Source organism: Echiichthys vipera (genome assembly GCF_963691815.1).
Source record: "Echiichthys vipera genome assembly, chromosome: 16".
NCBI classification, from domain to species: Eukaryota; Metazoa; Chordata; class Actinopteri; order Perciformes; family Trachinidae; genus Echiichthys; species Echiichthys vipera.
Window position 1 is genome coordinate 3,752,120 of NC_139841.1, and position 25,630 is coordinate 3,777,749.

Below are 25,630 nucleotides of genomic sequence, written 5' to 3' on the forward strand. Positions count from 1 at the left end.
TGTCTGTCTGTCTGTCTTTGTCTCTCTCTGTCCATCTGTTTGTCTTTGTGTCTCTCCTTTTCTTCCTCCCCAACCGGTGCAGACAGATGTCCGTCCTCAACAGAGCGGGGTCTGTTCCAGGTTCCTGCCTGTTATAGGGACGGTTTTGTTTTTGTTTGTTTTTTGTTGCCACTGTGTGGACAAGATTTTTGGATTAATACTGTATATAATAATCATAATAATAACTTTTATTATGATTATTAAAGATGCTTATGGGGGAATTGCTGGGTCTCTGTAAACCCTAAATAAGTCATAGAGCCTGGTCTTTACCTGCTTTATATGTAAAGTGTCTTGGAGGAGGCTGCATGTTTGTATGAAAGGTGCAATAAAAATCAAGTTGAGTTCATTCTGAGTCACAGTGATGTCATTTATTCATGTGAGAGAACAGAAACAGACACCAGTGACAGGCTCCGGACCTTCAGGTGTGAAGACAATCGTATCTCTCCTTCACACTGAAACAATCAGACCTAAAGGCATTCATTGCAATAGTGCAGCTCTATTCATTTACATGGAACACATCAGCTGTATAGTTTGTAAGCTGTAACATGAATGTCATGAATGTTCATAAAATAAGCTAGACGTTTATATGTTTATGACAACTTCCATATTGTTCACATTCAGGAAGGAAGAAGAAAAAAGTAATAAAATAAATTTAATTTGCATAATTAAGGTCTATGTTGAACAGTTAGAATTAATCCTTCAGTTGAAATCAATATTTTACAACAGCATTCAAAATTCATAACCATCTCGGGCCAGTCATACATGATTATTATGTTTTCTCATCAACCAATGGTTTGCATAATTTCATAACATCCATGTGAAGATTCACTGTGAAATGTCGTAATAATACTCTCGTAGTCTTGGCTCAACAACAGAAAATCCCGGTCTCTCATCCACCCTATAAGACATGACAACAGCACATTGAGTTATCCCTTATGAATTCTCATTGCTGTAAGAGTGTGTCGTTGCTCCAAACATTACGGTAGGATGACTTAGAGACAACTCCTCACTTACTTGTATGTCCAGCAGGTCCTCATGAGGTCATACATCTCTGGTGGACAGTTCACTGGGGTATCCATACGGCTTCCACTTTCAATCATTTGCATGACATCATTCCCTTTCATTCCCTGTAACAGTGAAACATTTAGATTAAATGTGACACCATCGGGCAGACAGTGCTCAGTCGGCCTTTACATTATAGCCCTTGTTATAAGGGTTATCTATAAGTAACAAGGGTCTTATAAGTCCTTATAGGATATTTACATGATTATGTGTTAATAAAACGGTATAAGGGTTAATAATAGCATCATATACATATTTATTGTCAGACTATAAGACATCTATAACCACTGTTTAAAAAAGCGATCATATGCATTTTTTAGCAGTTAACTATTTTAGTTGGTTTAGTTGGTTTAGTTGATAGTTCTTTTGAAAAATTTCAGTAGCCGCATGTCATGTGAAATATCTTAAATATATAACCCGCCTCTCAACTCCAACATTCGCGTCTCAAGGTGGTTAAAGTGAAACTCCGGCAGAAATCATTCCAGGATCTTTTTCGGCAAATACACTCATCAAATAAAATTTCAAGACCATTTTTTTTGCGTAACAACTATTCACGGAGATATCCAGGAGAGTCGCTAACAGCCAAATGCGGCTAACACTGATTAGCAGGGGGCATTAAAATGGCATTTTTAACCACTAATACTGCTCAAGATAACATAGGATGGTAACTGACTTGAATGGACTTTCCTATGAGAGGAGCTGGTACAGGGGCCAGTAGATAAGTCTTTAAAACACTCTTTAATAAACTCTGGGTTCACTAACTATGTTGTTGGTGCTTTGTTTTCTGTGTAGAGACTCTTCTCATGCTGCTGCAGAGGTTTGCTGTTATTCTGAGCAGTATTAGTGGTTAAAAAAGACGTTTTAATGCCTTCACCGTACTGCCCCAAGCTAATCACTGTTAGCCACGGCCGGCTGTTAGCAACTTTATTGGAAAAAAATTGCCCCGATGGCTCTTTTGATGAGTGTAATTGCCAAAAAAGATCCCAGGATGATAGGGACACCGGAATTTCACTTTAATGGGATCATAAACGGTGACTGCTGCTCAGAAGAGGAAGTCGATCATCTGGCTACACTGAAAAAAACAAAATACTAGCTGTTGCCCCCAGAGACAAATTGTTGCCAGGCAGACAGCTGATGGGTTCAGAGAGTGACAATTATACAGTCTTATTAATATAAAATAATGTTAATAAGCATATTGATATTACTTTATTATCCCCAGGGGGAAGTTTAGCTTGGCCAATAGTGCTACAAACAGTTGCAATCAACTTAAAACACACCTCACAACACTAGTTGCAAAAGCAGCATTAGAGCATTGGTCGCCAACAGGAGCTGCTGAGTCCATACTGAATAGTATCAATGGAATTTTCATAAAAGTAGTGATTTTTTTTATATTACTCCTTGAGAAAAGTAATCAGTACAGTGCTCATTATATAACCCTAGAGTTACACCAACAGAGGATAGGGAAACAATTGTGGCAGCTTTTTTTTTCTGTAGGTCTGAACTACTGCTGCTGTTAGTTAGTGCATGAGTGACAGAATAAAACGAGTGTCATTATGTCTGAGGTGGTTGGTGGGTTGGTTTGCTTATACCTTGTATGGTTTCTGGCCATAGGAGAAGGCCTCCCACATGAGCACCCCAAAGCTCCACACATCACTTTTGGAGGAGAATTTGAAGTAGTTTATACACTCAGGAGCATACCATTTCAGTGGCCACTTCCCATGAGGCTTGGCCTGGAGGAGGAGACACATAAACATCAGTGCTTATCATTTGATGTTATATTGGTCACTTTGTCTCAGAGTGTGGTGAGAAGATTCTGGCAGATATTATGATGCTCATTCTCATTTTATCTTTAATGAGGAAAAGCAATGGTTTCTATTTTGACTGACTATGATGTGATGCTGGGTGATAATGTGGCTGTGCAGTTACATCATCTCATAGCAATTTGAAATACAAAATTAAAGGTTGAAAATGTCAATGTGTTGGAGTTCACCCCGGTGGACGAGAGGGTCGCCTCCTTACGCCTGCGGGTGGTAGGGGGGAAAACTCTGACTGTTGTTTGTGCATATGCACCGAACAGCAGTTCAGAGTATTCGGCCTTCTTAGAGACCCTGAATGGAGTCCTGCATGGGGCTCCAGAAAGGGAAACCATAGTTCTGCTGGGAGACTTCAACGCCCACGTGGGCAATGATGGAGACACCTGGAGAGGCGTGATTGGGAGGAACGGCCTCCCTGATCTAAATCCGAGTGGTCGTCAGTTATTAGACTTCTGTGCTAGTCACGGATTATCTATAACTAACACCATGTTCGAACATAAGGATGCTCATAAGTGTACGTGGTACCAGAGCACCCTAGGCCAAAGGTCGATGATCGATTTTGTGATCGTATCCTCTGATCTGAGGCCGTATGTTTTGGACACTCGGGTGAAGAGAGGGGCAGAGCTGTCTACTGATCACCATCTGGTGATGAGTTGTATCAGAGGATGGGGGAAGATTCTGGACAGACCAGGTAAACCCAAACGAGTAGTGCGGGTGAACTGGGAACGTCTGGAGGAGGCCCCTGTCCGAGAGATCTTCAACTCACACCTCCGGCGGAGCTTTTCTGGCATCTCTGTGGAGGTTGGGGGCATTGAACCGGAGTGAGCAATGTTCAAAGCTTTCATTGCTGAAGCTGCAGCGGTGAGCTGTGGCCTCAAGGTCTTAGGTGCCTCAAGGGGCGGTAACCCTCGAACACCGTGGTGGACACCGGTGGTCAGGGAAGCTGTCCGACTGAAGAAGGAGGCCTTCCGGGATATGCTATCCCAGAAGACTCTGGAGGCAGTTGCAAGGTACCGACAGGCCAGAAGGGCTGCAGCCTCTGCTGTGTCAGAGGCAAAGCAGCGGATGTGGGAGGAGTTCGGAGAAGCCATGGAGAAGGACTTTCGGGCGGCACCAAGGTGCTTCTGGAAAACCATTCGACATCTCAGGAGGGGGAAACGGAGAACTGTCCAAGCTGTTTACAGTAAGGACGGGACGCTGGTGACCTCACCCGATGAGGTAATCGGCCGGTGGAAGGAGCACTTTGAGGAACTCCTTAATCCAACTAACACGCCCTCTTTTGTAGAGGCAGAGCTGGAGGCTGATTGGGAATCATTGTCAATATCCCTGGCGGAAGTCACTGAGGTAGTCAAACAACTCCACAGTCGCAAAGCCCCAGGGGTTGATGAGATTTGTCCAGAAATGCTGAAAGCTTTGGGTTTGGAGGGGCGGTCTTGGTTGACACGCCTCTTCAACATTGCGTGGAAGTCTGGGACAGTGCCAAGGCTGCCGAGTGGCAGACCGGGGTGGTGGTTCCTCTTTTTAAAAAGGGGGACCAGAGGGTGTGTGCCAACTACAGGGGTATCACACTACTCAGCCTCCCTGGTAAAGTCTACTCCAAGGTGCTGGAAAGGAGGGTTCGTCCTATAGTCGAACCTCAGATTGAAGAGGAACAATGTGGATTCCGCCCTGGATGTGGAACAACGGACCAGCTCTTCATTCTCGCAAGGATCCTGGAGGGGGCCTGGGAGTATGCTCATCCAGTCTACATGTGTTTTGTGGATCTGGAGAAGGCATATGACCGGGTTCCTCGGGAGATACTGTGGGAGGTGCTGCGGGAGTATGGGGTGAGGGGGTCACTTCTGTGGGCCATCCAATCTCTGTACACCCAAAGCGAGAGCTGTGTCCGGATCCTCGGCAGTAAGTTGGATTCTTTTCCGGTGGGGGTTGGCCTCCGCCAGGGGTGCGCTTTGTCACCAATCCTGTTCGTGATTTTCATGGACAGGATATCAAGGCGTAGTCGTGGTGGGGAGGGGTTGCAGTTCGGTGGGCTGAGGATCTCGTCTCTGCTTTTCGCAGATGATGTGGTCCTGATGGCATCGTCGGTCAGTGACCTTCAGCACTCACTGGATCGGTTCGCAGCCGAGTGTGAAACGGCTGGGATGAGGATCAGCACCTCTAAATCTGAGTCCATGGCTCTTGGAAACCGGTGGATTGCTTACTCCAGGTAGGAAATGAGTCCTTACCCCAAGTGAAGGAGTTCAAGTACCTCGGGATCATGTTCACGAGTGAGGGGACGATGGAGCGTGAGTTTGGCCGGAGAATCGGAGCAGCAGGGACGGTGTTGCAGTCGCTCTACCGCACCGTTGTGACGAAAAGAGAGTTGAGCCGGAAGGCAAAGCTCTCGATCTACCGGTCAATCTTCGTTCCTACCCTCACCTGTGGTCATGAAAGCTGGGTCATGACCGAAAGAACGAGGTCGCGGGTACAAGCGGCCGAAATGGGCTTTCTCAGGAGGGTGGCTGGAGTCGCCCTTAGAGATAGGGTGAGAAGTTCAGCATCCGTGAGGAACTCGGAGTAGAGCCGCTGCTCCTTAGCGTTGAAAGGAGCCAGTTGAGGTGGTTCGGGCATCTAGTAAGGATGCCCCCTGAGCGCCTCCCTAGGGAGGTGTTCCAGGCCCGGAGGCCTCGGGGAAGACCCAGGACTAGGTGGAGAGATTATATCTCCACACTGGCCTGGGAACGCCTCGGGATTCCCCAGTTAGAGCTGGTTAATGTGGCCCGGGAAAGGGAAGTTTGGGGTCCCCTGCTAAAGCTGCTGCCCCCGCGACCCGACCACGGATAAGCGGATGAAGATGAGATGAGATGAGATGAGGTTTGACAATGACTTTCTTTCCCGTTGTGTTTCCATGGTAGCAGCCAATAGCGTTGGGCGTTGCTGGTTGCCAGGGTTGTCTGTTGTTGGGTGCAGCTACTGTAGGCTGGCACTGGGTGAAATGGAGTTTTCCAATCCTGCAGCTGCTTCGGAGCCTCAGTGAAGGGTGCGCTTTTGTCCCAGCAGCTGAGTGAGCGGAGACGGGCAAAAACCAGAGTCAATATGGGCCGAGCATTCACTCCATGGACTGAGAGAAAGGAGAGAAACGCCATTCAAACGCACGACCAAATGGCTACATTTCTCCTTGATTGCTAACATCACTTTCATCTTTACTTAGCTGGAACAGCTAACACCAACTGCTAACGCTAGTTGTCAGTCAGACTCCTCTAATCCTTGTAATCACTTTTAGTGTGAGTATCAAGGAGTATGACCGATTCAGAGATTCATTGGATTCAAATAGGTGTGTCTGAGTGTAGTTTTGAAAGAGGGGAGTAAGGGAGGATTTCTGAGGTGTAGGAGTATACTGGTGCAGGAGGTCAGTGAGGTAGGAGGGGGCGAGGTTCTGGAGGTGATAAAGAGAATTTTGAACTGGATTCTTTGTTGAACTTGCAGCCAGTGGAGGTTTTGAAGGACTGGGGTGATGTGACCTTTGGTGCAGGAGTGGGTGAGCAGCCGGGCAGCTGAGTTTCACATGTATCAGAATCAGAAATACTTTAATAATCACAGGGGGAAATTATTTTTGTTACAAAACTCCAGATATATAAAACAACAAATATTATACAGACAATATATATTTGAAAAACAGAATATAAATATACTGTATATAACTATATATATGTATATATGAAAATCAAATGTACAGAAATTAACATTTACAGTAGTATAGTATATACAAGATCAAAAATACCAGAGTAAAGTGCAAAAGGACAGATTGTCTATCGTTGAGTTTAAATCACAGAGAGGAGGTGACAGACTCCTAGGGATGTGTTGTATAGTTTAATGACCACAGGCAGGAAAGATTTCCTGTGGTGCATCTGGGTGCGAGGAGTCTCCTGCTAAGGTGCTCCTCTGCTGGGCCAGTGTGTCGTAGAGAGGGTGGGAGACATTGTCCAGGATAGACCGGAGCCTGGACAGCATCCTCCTCTCTGCCACGGTTGTCAGGGTGTCCAGCTCCTCCCCCACGACATCAGCAGCCCTCCTGATCAGTTTGTTCAGTCTGTTGGTGTCTGCGACCTTCAGCCCACTGCCCCAGCATGTGACAGCCAAGAAGATCACACTGGCCACAACAGACTCATAAAACATCCTCAGCATCGTCCGGCAGATGTTAAAGGACCTCAGCCTACTCAGGAAGAAGAGTCGACTTTGGCGCTTTTTGAAGAGAGCCTCTGCGTTTGTAGTCCAGATCAAGTTATTATTGAAGTACACCCCGAGTAATAATACTCCTCTACAGTGTCCACAGGGACCCCCTGGATGGAGACAGGGGTCACGGGTGTTTTCACCCTCCTCAGATCCACTACGAGCTCCTTTGTTTTAGTCACGTTGAGCTGCAGATGATTCAGCTCACTCCAAGTGACAAAGTTGCCCACAACAGTCCTGTATTCACTTTCATCCTCCTGTCCAATGCAGCCAACTATTGCTGAGTCATCAGAAAACTTCTGAAGGTGGCAGGACAGAGTGCAATAGTTGAAGTCTGAGGTGAAGAGGGTAAGGAGAAAGGGAGATAGGACAGTCCCCTGTGGGACCCCAGTGTTGCTGACCACCCTGTCAGACACACAGTTCTCTAGGCGCACATACTGTGGTCTGCCCATCAGGGGATCTACAATCCAGGACCCGATGGGGGCCTCTACCTGCATCGCAGCCATCTTTTCACACAGTAGAGCCGGACGGATGGTGTTGAATGCCCTGGAGAAGTCAAAGAACATGACTCTCATAGTGCTCGCCGGCTTTTCCAGGTGACTGTAGACTCTGTTCAGCAGGTAGATGATGCAGTCCTCAACTAAGGGGGGCGGGGCTGGTAAGCGAACTGTAGCGGATCAGTGAAGGGCCCGACCATAGGCCTTAGCTGCTCCAGGACGAGTCTCTCCATGGTCTTCTTGTTGCGGGACGTCAGGGCCACCGGTCTGTAGTGCTGAGGTCCACTGGGACGCAGCGTCTTTCGAACAGGCACGAGGCAGGAAATCTTCCACAGCACAGGGACCCTCTGGAGGTGCTGGCTAAGGCGGAGGGCTTGACTCAGTACTCCACACAGCTGGGGGGCACAGGCTTTAAGCACCCTGGGAAATACACCATCGGGGCCTGCAGCTTTGCCAGAGTGGAGTCTCGTTAGCTGTCTTCTCACCAGGTCAGGCCTGAAGGACACTGTAGAGGTGTCCGTTGGGGGAGGGCTGAGGACATGATGTAGAGAAGGGAGGAGGGGTGGAATTGGTAGATGTGAGGTGAGGTGGTGAGGGGCAGACAAGGGGTCTGTAAGGAGGAGGAGTAGGGGGAGGTAAAGTGGCGGTGTGAAGGCAGCCAGCAGCAGAGTCATTTGAAGGATGGGCCACAGTATTAAACCTATCTAAAAATAGGTTCAGTTCATTGTCCTGGTCCACATGGTCCTCCAACCGTGTGCTGCCAGTCCTCTGGAACCCGGTCAAGGTTCTCATGCCACTCGACACGTTGTTACGCTGGAGTTTATTCTACAGCTTTCTCCTATAATTGTCTTTGGTGTGAAAGCCATCCACGGAGACGTTCTGGTCCGTAATGTCGCTGTGCAGCCATGTCTCTGTGAAACACATCAGACTGCACTCCGGATGGCTCCGCGATAGCGCTGTCAGTTCATCCATTTTGTTGAACAGAGATCGTATATTGCCCATAACAACAGAGAGGAGCCCGGCTTAAATCTTCTCCTCTCCATAAGCCCGTCCCGTCTGAACCCTCCTCTATTGCCCCGACGTTGCTTCCGCCCTCTGCATCCCGGGTTTGTTTTTCTCCAGAGTTCGGGTGGAATATCCGCTGGTCTGGCCGCTATGCCGGCCGGCATTCGGGCGATCAGCTGTTCTCCAGAGTCAACAAAGGCAGCGTGTCCAGGTGGAAGGGGCATTCTTAAAAACAACACGAAAAAAACAAAACACAAAAACAATCTAAAGTAACCTCATTGTAGAGGGCAGAACTTAACAGAAGTTAGGGTGAAGAAACAGAACAAACAAAAGGAGAATAAAAGTTAATAAAGTTTAAAAAAAAGTGAACACAAAGGCTGGAGTAGGAACAGGCAGCATGCAACTTTCAGGCATGCGCACACACAGTGCGCATTATAATTAAATTTGTTTGATTTTGGATACTCATTTTAGTGGCTGAAGTTTTATTTTTATTCTATTCTTTCTAAAATATTATCAAAATGGCTTTATAATGTTGAATGAAAGAATGTTATAATGAATCGTGCAACTCTGAAACACTAAAAGTTGGTTCATATTAATTAAATCTCTACCATTTTGCTATAATAAACTGGAAATGTCATGGCATGGAATATGGCTGTAAGCTGTATCCATCTGTTTTTCGTCATCAGCAGGTACCTTGTAGTAGTTTTGCTCCTCTGCGACAGCTTTGGAGAGGCCAAAGTCGCTGATCTTGGCATAATGCTGCGTGACCAGCAGCACGTTCCTGGCTGCGAGGTCCCTGTGGACAAAGTTATTCTCCTCCAGGTACTTCATCCCCATGCACACCTGGTGGACCAGTTCTGTGATGTTCTTGATGGTTGTTTGCCTGGAGATGATCAAAAGTGAGTTTAAACATAAAGGTTAATGTTATTGTAATCATTTCAAGTGTGAACCTCAAATGTTATAAAGGACAGACTGACCACTAAGACTCTTATGAGATGCTTTAAATTAAGTTTCACAAGAATCAGCTTCAAAACCCCGGTTCATCAATAGCAACTTCAACGTGTGAATGGCTTTTGATTATAGCTGAAATGCTTGCTCCACTGTCATCTCTAGCTGGACTAAAGCTTTGATAAAATGTTAATTTTTAACGATATCTTAATGCCGTGAAACTGACCGTTATGTCAGGGTTAAGTTTAGGCACCAAAACTACTGAGTTAAGGTTTAAAAAGAGTTTGTGTTTTGGGTTAAATTAAGTACTTTCAGGACTGGTGTTTTGGGGCGTATCCACTACCATGACCTTCTCCCTACACCGATTTTGGCGCTCTTCTCTACACGTCGCTGCCTTACAGTTATTGTCAATACAGGGCTTAAAGTGAAATTCTGGTGTAAAATGGGTCTTTTTCGGCAAATACACTCATCAAATAAGCCATCGAGACAGGTTTTTTCATGTATGAATTATTAACGGAGAAATCCGGTGGAGTCGAATGCGGCAGTGATTAGCTCGGTGCAGTATGTTGAAGGCATTAAAACATCTTTTTTAACCACTAATTCTGCTCAAAATAACAGCAAACCTCTGCAGCAGCATGAGAAGAGGCCCTACACAGAAAACAAAGGACCAATGGGCTTCTTCCTTTTGGATTGACTTTGGTAATCCAATTGAATGGACTTCACTATGAGAGGAGCTGGTACAGGGGCAAGTAGGTAAGTCTTTAGAAAAATATTTTAATAAACTCTGGGTTCACAAACTACGCTGTTGGTGCTTTGTTTTCTGTGTGAGGACTCTTCTCATGCTGCTGCAGAGGTTTGCAGTTATTTTGAGCAGTATTAGTGGTTAAAAAAGATGTTTGAATGTCTTTACTGTACTGCCCTGAGCTGATCAGCGTTAGCCGCATTATGTTAATGTGTAATTACTGTTATTGACTGTTAGCGACTCTCCAGGATTACAAGAAAAAAAAAATCTCAATGCCTTTTTGATGAGTGTATTTGCCGGAAAAAAAAACTTGGGATGATTTTACGGCGGAATTTTACTTTGATGAATAGGAATAGTGAATGAGGACTGGCTGTTTTCTGTTTGTTCACAGTCTACATGGGTTAGGAACAGGGCTCTGCCAACGCATAAATATATGAGTCCCGTTTTTGAGGACACAATGAAGTCAAAAAATGTTTTCTTGAAAAGTGAGGGGGACATGTCCAGTCCATCCAGAGAGGAAATCATATCCTTTGCCACTAGGAAATAAAACACACCGCCATAAGCCATTATCTATGAATGTATCTTTATATTGTAAACTTAATTTTGTGAATTAAGCAATGTCAGTTCCATAGAATGATCAGGATCCAGTGGGAGTACATACTTGTTTTTCTGCAGGAACTTGTGGAGCGGTCCTAGCTCGGCCAGCTCCATGACCAGCATGAGGTTCTCTGCCTCACAGATACCAATCATTCGGACAATATAAGGATTGTCCAGCTGCTGCATGACATTGGCTTCTCGCAGCATTTCCTCATGTACTGATTGGTTGTTATCCTCATTCTTCAGGATTTTGACTGCAACTGGCTTCTCTGTCCTAATACAAAGAAAGGTAAACGTTGGGATGACTGGGCCAACTGGTTTGCATTGACACTCGCAACAGATGCACTTTTTAGTCCAGTAAACCACATTTTTCAGGAACACAACACAGGGTTTTAAAATGGAAAACGGGTAGACAAGTACATCTTATACATTACTACTATAAATACAGAGTGGTGTACAAGCAAGATCAATATTTATATTTGGAGTCTATTACAACCTTTACATGGTGAAGTATTTAGGAAGTAAGAGGAATGATAGATATTACAGAAAACAACGCTCTTAAGATAAAAAAAAAAAGAGTGTCTTCCAGGGGTAACAGGGGCCAACCCTGAAAGTCTGAATAGCCACCCCAGTTAAAGACCTGCAAGAATTAAGAGGCTATAGCGACTCCTTTTTAAAGCAGGAGTGGAGATGTTGGTATCATGTGACACCAGACGGTGAATCCAGTGGTATCAACCATGTCATGCTAACTTGTTGGAATGGGGTAAATAACTAAATAATGCTCAAAGGTCAGGCTAAATTTTGGTGAGGGAAAAACTTTCGTAGCCATTTTAAAAAGGGTCCTTTGACTTCTGACCTCAACTTATCTGAATGAAAATGGGTTCTCTAGGCACCCACCAGTCTCCCCTTTACAGACATGCCCACTTATGATAATCCAGACGTATTAGATGTAGATGAATTTTGTTCCTCCTTGCTTCACTCATCCATCTGGGATCGCTCCATAAGAAAGTGATTTCAGGAGGCTGGGCCTTATTAAAAATCCTTGCATATGATTGGATAAACCACTTGTCCGTCATCTCACTTCGAAACCAACCCGTGACGCTGATGAGAGCAACGCAGGGCCAAACCTGGTCGGGAGGAGGGCGAAAAACATGATTTCCACCAACAAAAGCCGTCAGAGCCGTTCTCTGGTGTTCTTTAAAGAAGAAAGATTCTCTAGATTGGAAACACTGATGAAACGGCAGCATCCATATTGACGTCTGCTTCCTCGCCGCCACAGTCGTTTCTCTGCTACGTCACATCTATAAAACCCCGCCTGGCGGTCCTGATTAGTTCGACCACATGAAATTACTTTCCTACGGACCTTGGCGGATTAAGGTGGTGAGGCGCCCCTAGGCTACTGTTTTTTTTTGGGCACCCCACATTATTGATCATACTTTATCAGAAAATAAACTCGGCTAGAACCGAAGAAGAGTCCGCAACCTTGAAAAATTCTGCCAATTCAGGAATTTGTTTTAGTAGATCTTGGACCCGTTGTTCTTTCAGTCGTTGTGCTTTTCTTTTTCGTGCTCCACTATCAATTTTCCTTCCTGTACTGTCTAGTAACAGTGAGTGACCATTTAACAACAAAACTAACCTTATGAACCTGGCCACATAATGGCAGCTGATTGAATAATGTGTCCCATATCTATCCAATTGGTGACTTAATTTTTAAGGGCCCCAATTGGAGGCAAGTTTGTTTTACCAGTGACTTAAAAATTGTCCAATCCGGGGCCCGTGCACACCTGGGGTCCCTAGGCTGCAGCCTAGATCAGCCTGTGCATTAATCCGCTTCAGCCTACGGAGCGATCCAAGATGGTTGAGTGAAGCTAGGCTAGGCAGAGTCAAGGCGGAACAAAATTCATCTGGCCATAGTCAGGTTATAGATTCCCAACCTCAGCACTTCAATTTATGTTTGTTAAAGGCAGAATTTGGACTTTGCCTAGTTGATTGTGTAGCCTGGTATCTCACTACTTCATCAACTGGTCAAATAGACTGGAGTGATATGGATATATGGTTTGGTTATGTATAGTAGTATATCATCTGCATTTTGTGGAAGTGTGATTGTGTATAATATCAGATATATTTGGATTTTGTGTGATGGAAGCTGGGGGGTTAAGGTTTAAATTCCAGCAAAGAGAAAGGTCCCTTGGACACTGTGAGGCAACTTCCTGCATCTAATGAGGATATGATACATGGCATTTTGAACTGGTATTGATCTTTGGATAGCTGGAAGGAGGATATTCTATTTTAGGACCTGTTGCATCTTAAACTGCAGGTTTTTTTCTCCTTTAAAGTCATAATGCGTAAGAATTGGGATATCTTGTTTTTAAGAAGAAGTTGGAAATTCCCGATTTCAAATTACAAGTGAACGCAGCGTAATCGTTAGTGAATATCTGGGCCGACAGACCAACCGTTGTCAGCAAAGTCACTAACATGGGGGATTATTTACATCTAGAGAGGGAATGTCTCCACAGAAACTGATTAAAATACTCAGCAAAAAGGCAACAAGTGCTTTCATTATAGGGTCATTACAGAGAGTAACTTAAAAGACAATTGAATAGATGAAAATCTTATGGAGTACAACTTTAATGCTGTTTTAATTACTTATTTTGCCAGGTTTATCTACAAGCTCAAAATACTCTGTATGGAACATCCATAAGGAGAATCATTTCAAAATGTTGGTGTGGTAAAGTCTGCAGAGGTCTGACAGCCCATAATCCTGGTGCCATGACACAGTGGGCGATGGAAGTGAAGGTGTGGTGTTGTTTGTGTGTAGGTGTAATGTGATGTTGAGAGATTTAGCATACTTTCTCATCTTGTAGATGCCCTTCATGACTGTACCGAAGTTCCCAGAGCCAAGTTCTCCATCCTCCAAGAAGAGCTGGCTGCGATCCACTGCGGAGCTCCTCAGCTCATCTGGGTCTGCATATGGACTCTCATATACCTCAGTGTCCATTGGCATGGCCTCTGACAAACAAATGACCGTGTCACATTAGAGGAGTAGTGATGGGGGGATTGACACATCAGTACGTCTTGTACAGTATGCACACTTGTATGTGAGGTGAAATTGAGACATGGATATCGGTCAGTGTTGTGTTTTTTGATCCGGAACCATTCTCCATCCATCCACCAGATGCCCTCAGACTCTCCCTTCCGCCCCGGTCAGCCGACTCTCACTTCCACCTGAACTTCAGTATAAAGGCTACCATTCTATCTAAATACTTGACTTTGTTTTGCTACTGTGTGAACACTTAGTGAACATTGCTCAGAGAGAGAAACACTTGTCCTCCATCACTTGCGTTAGAAGTATATAAGACATTTAAAAACAGTACGACCAGGAGGAATGATTAAAGCAAGTAAATGATGCTTTAAGGTCCACATGAGCATTAGCCTGGAAATCCAGACCCACCTACCCACTTAGGGTCTGGCAACGAGCACTAGACCTTCCCAACTCAAGGGGCGGCACCAACACATGCAGTTCAGAATACCACTGTATGCAATTGGATAGCACTATGACTGACTACGACCAATGAGAGCAATGAACAAGGTGACATATCTCGCCAACTTCGACTGCGCATCATTGTTCTCAACAGTTGTCAGCCTATCACATAGTTAATAAACTCCAACAGTGAGTGCCTAGAGGCAGAGAATCTGGACACATGGCAAGTCCCCAGGACAGGCGCTCTCGTCGTATGTCACCATCGTATGGACTTGGGAAAGAGAAGACTACTATACCAGTAAGTCCTCCCACATTCACGAGAACCAAAAATGGGGGCGGCCTTAAGGGAGATTGCGTTGTTGAGCAGCTTTCCATAGGAATGAATTGGCGCCCTTTTTCCCGTCTGCTGTCCATTCTTTTTTCTATGTCAATGGTACATGGTCATGTCAGTTTTACATAAACTTAAATGTGTGAATTTCTACTCCAAGGTTTAAAGGAACTTTATGATGGGAAAGCATCAGCCTGCAGTAATAATGACAACTGTTAACATTTTCATTCTTTTGTTAAACTTGCAAAGATACAAGTTGGAACTTGTGTATGAAGGAAGGCCTAATAATATCATACCTGACAGAACTGATGGCAAGCGGTATGAAAATAAAACCTAAGTTGTAATAAACTCATATTTTTTCTTTAAGTTTAGTTAATTTCAGCTACCCGGGTAAGGTTAGGGAACGGCCATGATCTTTGTTAAAAGACACCAACATTAACTGCATCTCGTGTGATGGGAACAGTGCTCCCTGCTATTTTTCTTTTTTCCACCAGTTGAACAACATCACACGACTTCCGCCTTTTTGCCTGAGAGTCATCATTCACATGGCCACTACAGATCACATGTAATAATGCTGTGTGTAATTATTTGAAGTGTCTGAACATTTTCCAGGGTACTGAACTGCTTCTGAGGCTTCTGAAAAATGATTTCTTTTGAAGCGCTCAAAGTGAAAAGTTCCCCGGACAGCTTGATACTCCAAAGAATAAGATAGATAATGTGTTCTTTAATCCGCATAGACTGATCTACAAAAATCTACATTAGAGCAGACACTCATAAGAGTGTGCAAGGGAAGCTAGTACCTATGTACTAGCACGTTATCAATCACAACAGAACAGCATACATACATAAATACAAGGTGTGCTTACACGTCTATATTTGAAATCATTTACCTTTGCCGGCTGTTTGATTATTGGGTACCCTGGTTTCATAGGGGTTGAGATTATCTGTGGTGTTGTGTCGAGATCCCCAGTTCTGTTATCAGTTTATCAGAGAAGACAATGTTTAGTGAAAAAACATCCATTCCAGACGCAGTGCATAGCTGGAAATGTGATCTGCCGTTAAGCAGGGTGCCACTCTTTATATGGAACCTGTATTATAGTGATAGACGTGCCCTCTGAATGTTTAGGTTCCAATTTGTGAATCAAAGTATGTAAAAAAAAACTTATTAGCTACATTTCTGGAATATGTTTTCATTCGTCAGTCAGTATCACTGTAACACAATGTGTCCATTACACGGGGCATTGTGTATGATTGTCTATACAAAGGGTTTAAAGGAAGAGAATAAATGCATGAGATTAACATCTCCATTCATATGTGTTCAAAGAAGGGGTATGGGACAGGTTTAGTATCTGATTTACTCTCCAAATGTCCCTTGGACCACATTACACATTGCTTGATTTCAATGAAACATACAGTATGTCCCACACCCCTGCTTTAAAAAATATATGAACATACCAAAGCATTTTTGTATTGTTGAATGTACATTTCAGCAAAAGCGTGGCTTGAGAAGCAAAAAGCATTAAAGTTAGCAAAACATGGCAACAAAGTCTGAAGTGACTGGCAGAATTAGTTTCAGGGATCACTCCTTTTAATTCCACATTTCAAGACCCAATACATCATAACAGGCTCACGAGGCTGAGCAAAACCACAGGCTTCACCAACAAATGTCCCCTTCTTTTGCCCTAAAGGACACAACCAATGGACCTTTAGGAACCGTCAACATCCCACATCCGTTCTTGGATTTCAGCCTCCTCAATAGTGAACTTTTGTAGTTTGTGTGAAACTGGACAAAGCTACAAATATTAACATTTCATTTAATTAATTATTTATAAAAGTTTGTTTTATACAGGTGTTTCCTAATCATTCCATAGAAATATGAGATGCACACAGAGGAAAATATCCAACTGTGACTTTTTTGACTGATATTATATTTGTGATGTGATTCATGATATTGGACGGAATGAGAATTTTTACATGATTTTCATTTTCATTGAAAGATATATTGAAATGATAAAGGTGTGTTTTTTTTCTCAAGTCTGTAGAAAATGACCTGCAGTACGCAACATCACTGCAGCACCACAATACTTCATTCACTTCACACATATGCCTTTGCCAAATAGTGTGCCCTTCTGCCACTTGGATATTTCACTAGTCCATCCCCAAAGCAATTTCAGTCAATAGCAACTGGACTTGGTTATTTGTCTAGGAAGACATTTCACCTCTCATCCAAGAGGCTTCATCAGTTCATGTACGCATCTGACCAGACTGGGACTGGACCAACTAACTGGTGTGGAGATCCAGGTATTTAACCTCTCATAAGGCCGATGATGTCACTGGAACCCTTTGTGCTCCAAGTGCCAACGACCGTCGTTAGAGTGGCAGTCATTGGTGGGAAGTTGGTTTCGACTTTGTTAGTGCTCTATTGAGTCTTAACGACAGTCGTTGGAGTCACATGAGGCCATTTGTGAGCAGCTGTTCTTGGAGGTTAGATTGTTGAATCTCCTGGAGGGATGAAAGGGCAGCATTGTGAATTGGAAATAGATGGTGTCTCAGACCTCCTCCTCTGTTTAACGTCTTCCTAGACAAATAACCAAGTCCAGTTGCTTTTGACTGAAATTGCTTTGGGGATAACTATGACCTGGACAAATGAGAACAAGGTTCCAGGTTTCCAGGTTTCTGGAAATGACATATGCATATTTATATTAATCAAGGAAAACAGAGACAATGGGCCGTATGAAAGAACAACCACTACACAGACACAGATTTCTTCTTACATGAATCATCCGTCATTTAAGAAAACGAGTGAAATACTCAATTTTTCCAAAGCTATAATAGAAATTAATTCTGAAGTGAACCAGAGCTGAGTATGAGGGTGCTATGGATAGTCGTCCCGTAGCCACAGCAGAAATATAGCCCATTAGACTTAAGAATCATAATGTCTTTCAATCCAAATATATTTGTAGTTTAAAATAACTAATATTCTGTTCACCATCTCATCAACATCACGGCTGGCAACTAACTAAGAAATTTGACAATTTGTACGGTTTTATTTGCATGTTATGGCACTGCAGCTTATAGGTTACGGTTCAGGAGTGGCTGGGAAAAATCTCTCACTCTTTATCCAAATCGCTGCCCAGGATCATCTGCTGTCACACTTGACAGTGTAACCTCACCTACTACTCAACTCAACTCAAACTTTATTTACAGACCATATTTGAGTGAGACCAAAGGGCTGCACAGCTCAATAAATAATACAATATAAAAGAAAAGTACCACAGAAATACAATTTAAGATGTCTTGCTCAACCTGAATAGAAACTATATAATATAATCTCTGTAACTGTCACAGCGACTTGACTGCCTCCCATATAAGTCATGGACCACTTTGCTTTAGATATGTCTTTTCGAATCTAACTTCATGTCAACTCTTTATTCCTCACAATCACAGAGATCTGCTCTGATCACCTGGTACTGGACAGTAACAATCCATTTCATAGTTCCAGGTCACCTAATACAACTACACACTGCTTCATGTGTTCTGCTTGGCAGTTGGAAATCCTTTTTTTTACGCTCGAGTGAGACATTTGTTAATGAATGTCAGCAACAGAGCCGACCCGACAGCCTTATGTGGCAATTTAGTTGTTTATGCCATAAGCTCTCAAATGCACACTTTTTTTTACTAAAGTAGACTTACTGTAACTACACTTAGCTATTTCACTGGATAAGTGAAAATGCTGACCAGCTGGTGGCAGAAGAGAAAAGTGTAGAGGATTACCATCCATAAGGATTCATCCTAAAAAAAAAAAAATTAATTAAAACTTAATATATATTTTTTATGGAAAAGCAATACTTTTATTCTGTACCCCTCAAAACGACCCGTGGGTGTATTATTATTATTATTATTATTATTATTATTATTATTATTATTATTATTATTTTAAATACAGCTTTTAATAAAGATTCTACATTTTTAACCTTTAACTCCAAATAATTTATTTTTAAATTATTAAGAAATTACAGAATGTGTAAAATAAAGACATTCTCCCATCAAACTGAACCAGCAGTCACCAGTGGCATAAAAGGACGCAGCAGCTGTGTCTCTCAGATTAGGTGAATAAAGAAGCTGTGGAGGAGCCTTGGGAATAGACATGCTGACCTGTTATGACATGTTTGGTCTTGACACGCACACATTCAGAATGTAATTGCAGTGTGTAGCCTCTTGATGGTGCTAGATTGTAATCACAAGTAGGCCAACCACTACAATGTCACACAAACTCAATTGCAAACTGAGGATGTTTCTGTGTGCAGTCAGCTCCAGTTATGAAACTACTTCACTGATCTGGGATCTGTCAAAGGTATGAAGAAGGGATGTGATAAAGAAAATAGTGCAGAGTGCTAGGAAAGCTGCGGTGTGTTAGTTCCACACTGAAGCAAGATCATACATGGGTGTGGGTTAAGGGGGATTGTGACTGACGGGTTAATGAGGAGTGTTAGTGCACCTTTTTTAGGCCAGGTATGGGAACAGTTTTGAGTCTGGAAAGAATTCCACCTGCAGCATTGTGCTAAAAACCAAAACATCAGAGAGGTTATCAGAGGGTGACCTGGTAATGTTATCGTCATGCATGTGACCATTACAGTAGAAACAGACTCAAGGAAAAGGTTAGCTCCAAACAAGGATATGTCAAGATTATGGCTCCTCTTACTGACTCATTCAACTGCAAACTAGAGAGTGGAGAGACATTGTTCATACAGTATACTACATTACAGTGTGTGTTTTACTGTGCAGTCTGCCTGTGAGGAGGAAGGAGAAACTACTGCTACTACTGAGCAGGGGTCAACTCTTTAGCTTCATCACCATGCAACAGACATTTAGACTGACTTTAATGATGAGATTTTTCACCAAAAGGCTTCTAAAGCAAAAGCGACACAATCAAACAGGAATGGGATCTGAAATTAAAATAGCTGAGGGGTGAACTACGAAGGGCGCTAAACATCCCCAGGGTGTCTTTGGATAACCTGGATCAACAAATACAAAACTCGCAATCAGAGTTAAACGGTTCCACGAAGCTCACTTTAAAGTTCACTTGTCAAGCCAGGGTTTCTGCTTTAGTGTCAGTGTGCGTTCTCATTAAGAAGGTGTGTATCGCATCATTTGACTCAGCCTTTGGATAGATCAAGGGCCGCATATTTTACTCAAGACCATCATTATAATCATTCTAAAGGTGTGCTGGCAAAAAAGAATGAGCAGATGGTGTAAATCTGTAAGTGAAAAGATTCTGCATATTGTCTAAAAATAACTATGACAAATGCAGAATTGTTCACCGTTAATCCCAATAGATTGATGCTGATTTTTAATGCAAAAAAACACGTCCAACCTGCTTTATTTTATATTTCAGGGAATGCAAAGGTGTAATACACCACAATGGCCATAATTCCATAACCTTTAATGAATAAGTTTTCCATGAAGACGCAAGAATTGGATTTTTTAAAAACTACACATAAATTCAAATCGCATGGGAGAGGAACCCTGCACGCAGAATTTAAATACTGATGCGTTGCCACCAAGCTACCACTGTGTCAAGGAGCCAAAAGTTTTCTTTAATGTGGAAACATATTAAATCCTTCCTTGACAGTTTGAGTGGGTGAAAAGCTCAGAATCTCCACAAACATATTAAGCAATGGATTGAGAGCAGCTAGGACGTGGATAGCACAGCACACCTTATTATTGCTCAGATTTTCAGCATCACCAACGTAATTATGTACCAGTGGCAAAGAATCACAGTGAAACATAATTACTGCTCAACACTAAGAGCATGACTTCTTTGTGTAACATTTCAAACATAAGGTCCAAAAAGGACGATCAAATAGTGAATACCCTCTGATGAGAACCTCTGTCTCTCATAAAGGAAGTCTAGGAAGCTGGGCTCAGCTTTAAGTGGACTATCTAACCTGAAAGTTTAGGTCTCAGCTTTAAGTCTGGGCTGAAAACCTCCTCAGACCAGGTTTGGTCCCCATGGTGATACAGCAACTCTATAAGAGAGGGACTTTCGTGTCACAGCTGACCCAGGCTTTGAGCAACATACCTGCTAACCCACTAAGCGAGCTTTGTAGTACACCCCACACACTGCTACATGTAGCTACATGCCTCTTCTTTATGTATTGTTTTTTACAAGTTTTTACCTACTGACTACTGCTGGTATGTGATGTGTGTGTGGCATGTTGTGTTGTTTTGCTGGGTATGTAAACTGTACACGGAATGATGTTCTACACAAATGAAGCCTCTAATGGATAAATCCAGTTCACTGAATTGCTATAATGTAAGAAAACTTGTATTGTTGGTTGCAGATAATTTCTCCCAATTGCTGGGACTTGGTTGGTTTTGGTTTAGAAACCTTTATTGGCAATTTTTCATGGTAATTCTAAAAGTCTGTCGCATAGTGCTGAAGCCTAAGTATGGAGGCCTACGCAGTATGCCGGTGTTGCTGTTAACACTAGCGGATACTGACTAGAATGCAAATCAAACCAAAACTATCTGCATGAATAAATACCAATATAGGGAAGTGAGAAAGATTAGTTTTTTTTCCACATGCAAGAAGGTGAACTGACATGTTTTCAACTATGAGATAGTTATAGATGAGATAGATGAGATTTATAATTGATCTATAATTATGTTAATATCTTATTGTCAAAAAAAATAGAATAACAACCTGATTAATCATTTAAATCCATTTCAGACACGATTGAAAGACACGTCAAAGGATGAAGAGCAACACATGACTCATTGTTCCTTGGGTGAGACAAGAAAAAACATGAGCACCATACACACACACAACTTACAAAAGCAGAACTAAAGCCAGGATGGTCCCGTGGGAGTAGTGGTCGTCCTATTAGACCTATGAACACAGCATATGGCAGACGTACATCAGATCTAAGTATATCCCTACACTTTTAATTGTTAGATATTACATTTTAAGCCATAATGTAAATGTATAAAGCCCCTTTTTAGCGACCACACAAGTCACTCCACAGGGTATCATGCAAAGTGCCACCTGCTGATCAGGAGCACTAAACATGGCAGCCATCAGGAATTTGGGGTTCAGTATCTTGCCCAAGTTTACTTCGACATGTAGAGTGCAGGGGCCGGAGATCGAACAACCGTCCTCCTTTTTCGTGGACGACCGCTCTACCTCCTGAGCCACAGCAGTCTTGCTATAGATACATTTTGATGAGTTGTGTGCGTTGTGTTTTTACCAATTTCTCCGTCAGGTCTTGGACAGGGCTCTGTTAGCACACGCAGCAGGCCGTCTGGTTTGTACGAGTAGTGCTCCACCAGCTGTGGTAAAGACAGGAGTTCACAGCAGACACTCATCACAATGGCCAGGACTCGTATAGTAGTATAGTCTAGAGTCGTATGGCCTCAAAGTGTAAAGTCTGTAAAGTCACATTCTTCAGATGCCAAAATGTTCATTGTACACCTGAAGACAAGCATTGACAGCATTGTTATTCTGACAGAGTTGACATGACAACTTTTGTCCTGAGGATGAGGCTGGAGTAAAGGTCCTCTGATCCTCTGGGGAGCATGCTGGTCTGAAGGACACCCACTTCATCTCATCTGCTTTCTTTCTAGGAGTGTGCAGCTCGAATATGTACAGAGTAGGGTCGAGTTCACTTCAGTGTTTCCCATTAAAACAATTAATTGGTACATTAATGGTGGATCAGGTAGATTAATGGTGGTTCAGGTATATTAATGGTGGATCAGGTGTATTAATGGTGGATCAGGTATATTAATGGTGGATCAGGTGTATTAATGGTGGATCAGGTGTATTAATGCTGGATCAGGTATATTAATGCTGGATCAGGTATATTAATGGTGGATCAGGTGTATTAATGGTGGATCAGGTATATTAATGCTGGATCAGGTATATCAATGGTGGATCAGGTGTATTAATGGTGGATCAGGTATATTAATGCTGGATCAGGTATATCAATGGTGGATCAGGTGTATTAATGGTGGATCAGGTATATTAATGCTGGATCAGGTATATTAATGGTGGATCAGGTATATCAATGGTGGATCAGGTATATTAATGGTGGATCAGGTATATTAATGGTGGATCAGGTAGATTAATGGTGGTTCAGGTATATTAATGGTGGATCAGGTATATTAATGGTGGTTCAGGTGTATTAATGCTGGATCAGGTATATTAATGGTGGATCAGGTATATTAATGCTGGATCAGGTATATTAATGCTGGATCAGGTATATTAATGCTGGATCAGGTATATTAATGCTGGATCAGGTATATTAATGCTGGATCAGGTATATTAATGGTGGATCAGGTGTATTAATGGTGGATCAGGTGTATTAATGGTGGATCAGGTATATTAATGCTGGATCAGGTATATTAATGGTGGATCAGGTGTATTAATGGTGGATCAGGTGTATTAATGGTGGATCAGGTATATTAATGCTGGATCAGGTATATTAATGCTGGATCAGGTATATTAATGCTGGATCAGGTATATTAATGGTGGATCAGGTGTATTAATGGTGGATCAGGTGTATTAATGCTGGATCAGGTATATTAATGCTGGATCAGGTATATCAATGGTGGATCAGGTGTATTAATGGTGGATCAGGTATATTAATGCTGGATCAGGTATATTAATGGTGGATCAGGTATATTAATGCTGGTTCAGGTATATTTATGGTGGTTCAGGTATATTAATGCTGGATCAGGTATATTAATGGTGGATCAGGTGTATTAATGCTGGATCAGGTGTATTAATGCTGGATCAGGTGTATTAATGCTGGATCAGGTATATCAATGGTGGATCAGGTATATTAATGCTGGATCAGGTATATTAATGCTGGATCAGGTATATTAATGCTGGATCAGGTATATTAATGCTGGATCAGGTATATTAATGCTGGATCAGGTATATCAATGGTGGATCAGGTATATTAATGCTGGATCAGGTATATCAATGGTGGATCAGGTATATTAATGCTGGATCAGGTATATTAATGCTGGATCAGGTATATTAATGCTGGATCAGGTATATTAATGCTGGATCAGGTGTATTAATGCTGGATCAGGTGTATTAATGCTGGATCAGGTATATTAATGCTGGATCAGGTATATTAATGGTGGTTCAGGTATATTAATGCTGGATCAGGTATATTAATGCTGGATCAGGTATATTAATGCTGGATCAGGTATATTAATGGTGGATCAGGTGTATTAATGGTGGTTCAGGTATATTAATGGTGGATCAGGTATATTAATGCTGGATCAGGTATATCAATGGTGGATCAGGTGTATTAATGGTGGATCAGGTATATTAATGCTGGATCAGGTATATTAATGGTGGATCAGGTATATTAATGCTGGTTCAGGTATATTAATGCTGGATCAGGTATATTAATGCTGGATCAGGTGTATTAATGCTGGATCAGGTATATTAATGCTGGATCAGGTATATTAATGGTGGTTCAGGTGTATTAATGCTGGTTCAGGTATATTAATGCTGGATCAGGTATATTAATGCTGGATCAGGTATATGAATGGTGGTTCAGGTATATTAATGGTGGATCAGGTATATTAATGGTGGTTCAGGTGTATTAATGCTGGATCAGGTATATTAATGGTGGATCAGGTATATTAATGCTGGATCAGGTATATTAATGCTGGATCAGGTATATTAATGCTGGATCAGGTATATTAATGCTGGATCAGGTGTATTAATGCTGGATCGGGTATATTAATGCTGGATCAGGTATATTAATGGTGGATCAGGTATATTAATGCTGGTTCAGGTATATTAATGGTGGATCAGGTGTATTAATGGTGGATCAGGTGTATTAATGCTGGTTCAGGTATATTAATGCTGGATCAGGTATATTAATGGTGGATCAGGTGTATTAATGCTGGATCAGGTATATTAATGCTGGATCAGGTATATTAATGCTGGTTCAGGTATATTAATGGTGGTTCAGGTATATTAATGCTGGATCAGGTATATTAATGGTGGATCAGGTGTATTAATGCTGGATCAGGTATATTAATGCTGGATCAGGTATATTAATGCTGGATCAGGTATATTAATGCTGGATCAGGTATATCAATGGTGGATCAGGTATATTAATGCTGGTTCAGGTATATTAATGGTGGTTCAGGTATATTAATGGTGGATCAGGTATATTAATGGTGGTTCAGGTATATTAATGGTGGTTCAGGTATATTAATGGTGGTTCAGGTATATTAATGGTGGTTCAGGTATATTAATGGTGGATCAGGTGTATTAATGCTGGATCAGGTATATTAATGGTGGTTCAGGTATATTAATGGTGGTTCAGGTTTATTAATGGTGGTTCAGGTATATTAATGGTGGTTCAGGTATATTAATGGTGGATCAGGTATATTAATGGTGGTTCAGGTATATTAATGGTGGTTCAGGTATATTAATGGTGGTTCAGGTTTATTAATGGTGGTTCAGGTATATTAATGGTGGTTCAGGTATATTAATGCTGGATCAGGTATATTAATGCTGGATCAGGTGTATTAATGGTGGATCAGGTATATTAATGGTGGATCAGGTATATTAATGCTGGATCAGGTATATTAATGGTGGTTCAGGTATATTAATGGTGGTTCAGGTATATGAATGGTGGATCAGGTGTATTAATGGTGGTTCAGGTATATTAATGGTGGTTCAGGTATATTAATGGTGGTTCAGGTTTATTAATGCTGGATCAGGTATATTAATGGTGGATCAGGTATATTAATGGTGGTTCAGGTATATTAATGGTGGATCAGGTATATTAATGGTGGTTCAGGTATATGAATGGTGGATCAGGTGTATTAATGGTGGATCAGGTATATTAATGGTGGATCAGGTATATTAAT

General features: G+C 42.3%; 1 protein-coding gene across 2 annotated transcripts in view; it reads right to left on the reverse strand.

Annotated features, from left to right (window-relative positions):
• Positions 1-538: 538 nt before the first annotated feature.
• syk (spleen tyrosine kinase) overlaps positions 539-25,630 on the reverse strand; it is a 47,781-nt gene continuing 22,689 nt past the window's right edge. For both annotated transcript variants that reach the window (XM_083929340.1, XM_083929339.1), the window contains exons 5-14: positions 21,973-22,054; positions 21,559-21,614; positions 19,221-19,283; positions 15,613-15,694; positions 13,763-13,922; positions 10,978-11,187; positions 9,320-9,509; positions 2,691-2,831; positions 1,054-1,166; positions 539-937 (exon numbers count right to left, since the gene is read on the reverse strand). In XM_083929340.1, the coding sequence (XP_083785466.1) occupies positions 865-937; positions 1,054-1,166; positions 2,691-2,831; positions 9,320-9,509; positions 10,978-11,187; positions 13,763-13,922; positions 15,613-15,694; positions 19,221-19,283; positions 21,559-21,614; positions 21,973-22,054 (1,170 nt within the window). In that variant the 3' untranslated portion in view covers positions 539-864. The remainder of the gene's footprint in view (positions 938-1,053; positions 1,167-2,690; positions 2,832-9,319; positions 9,510-10,977; positions 11,188-13,762; positions 13,923-15,612; positions 15,695-19,220; positions 19,284-21,558; positions 21,615-21,972; positions 22,055-25,630) is intronic.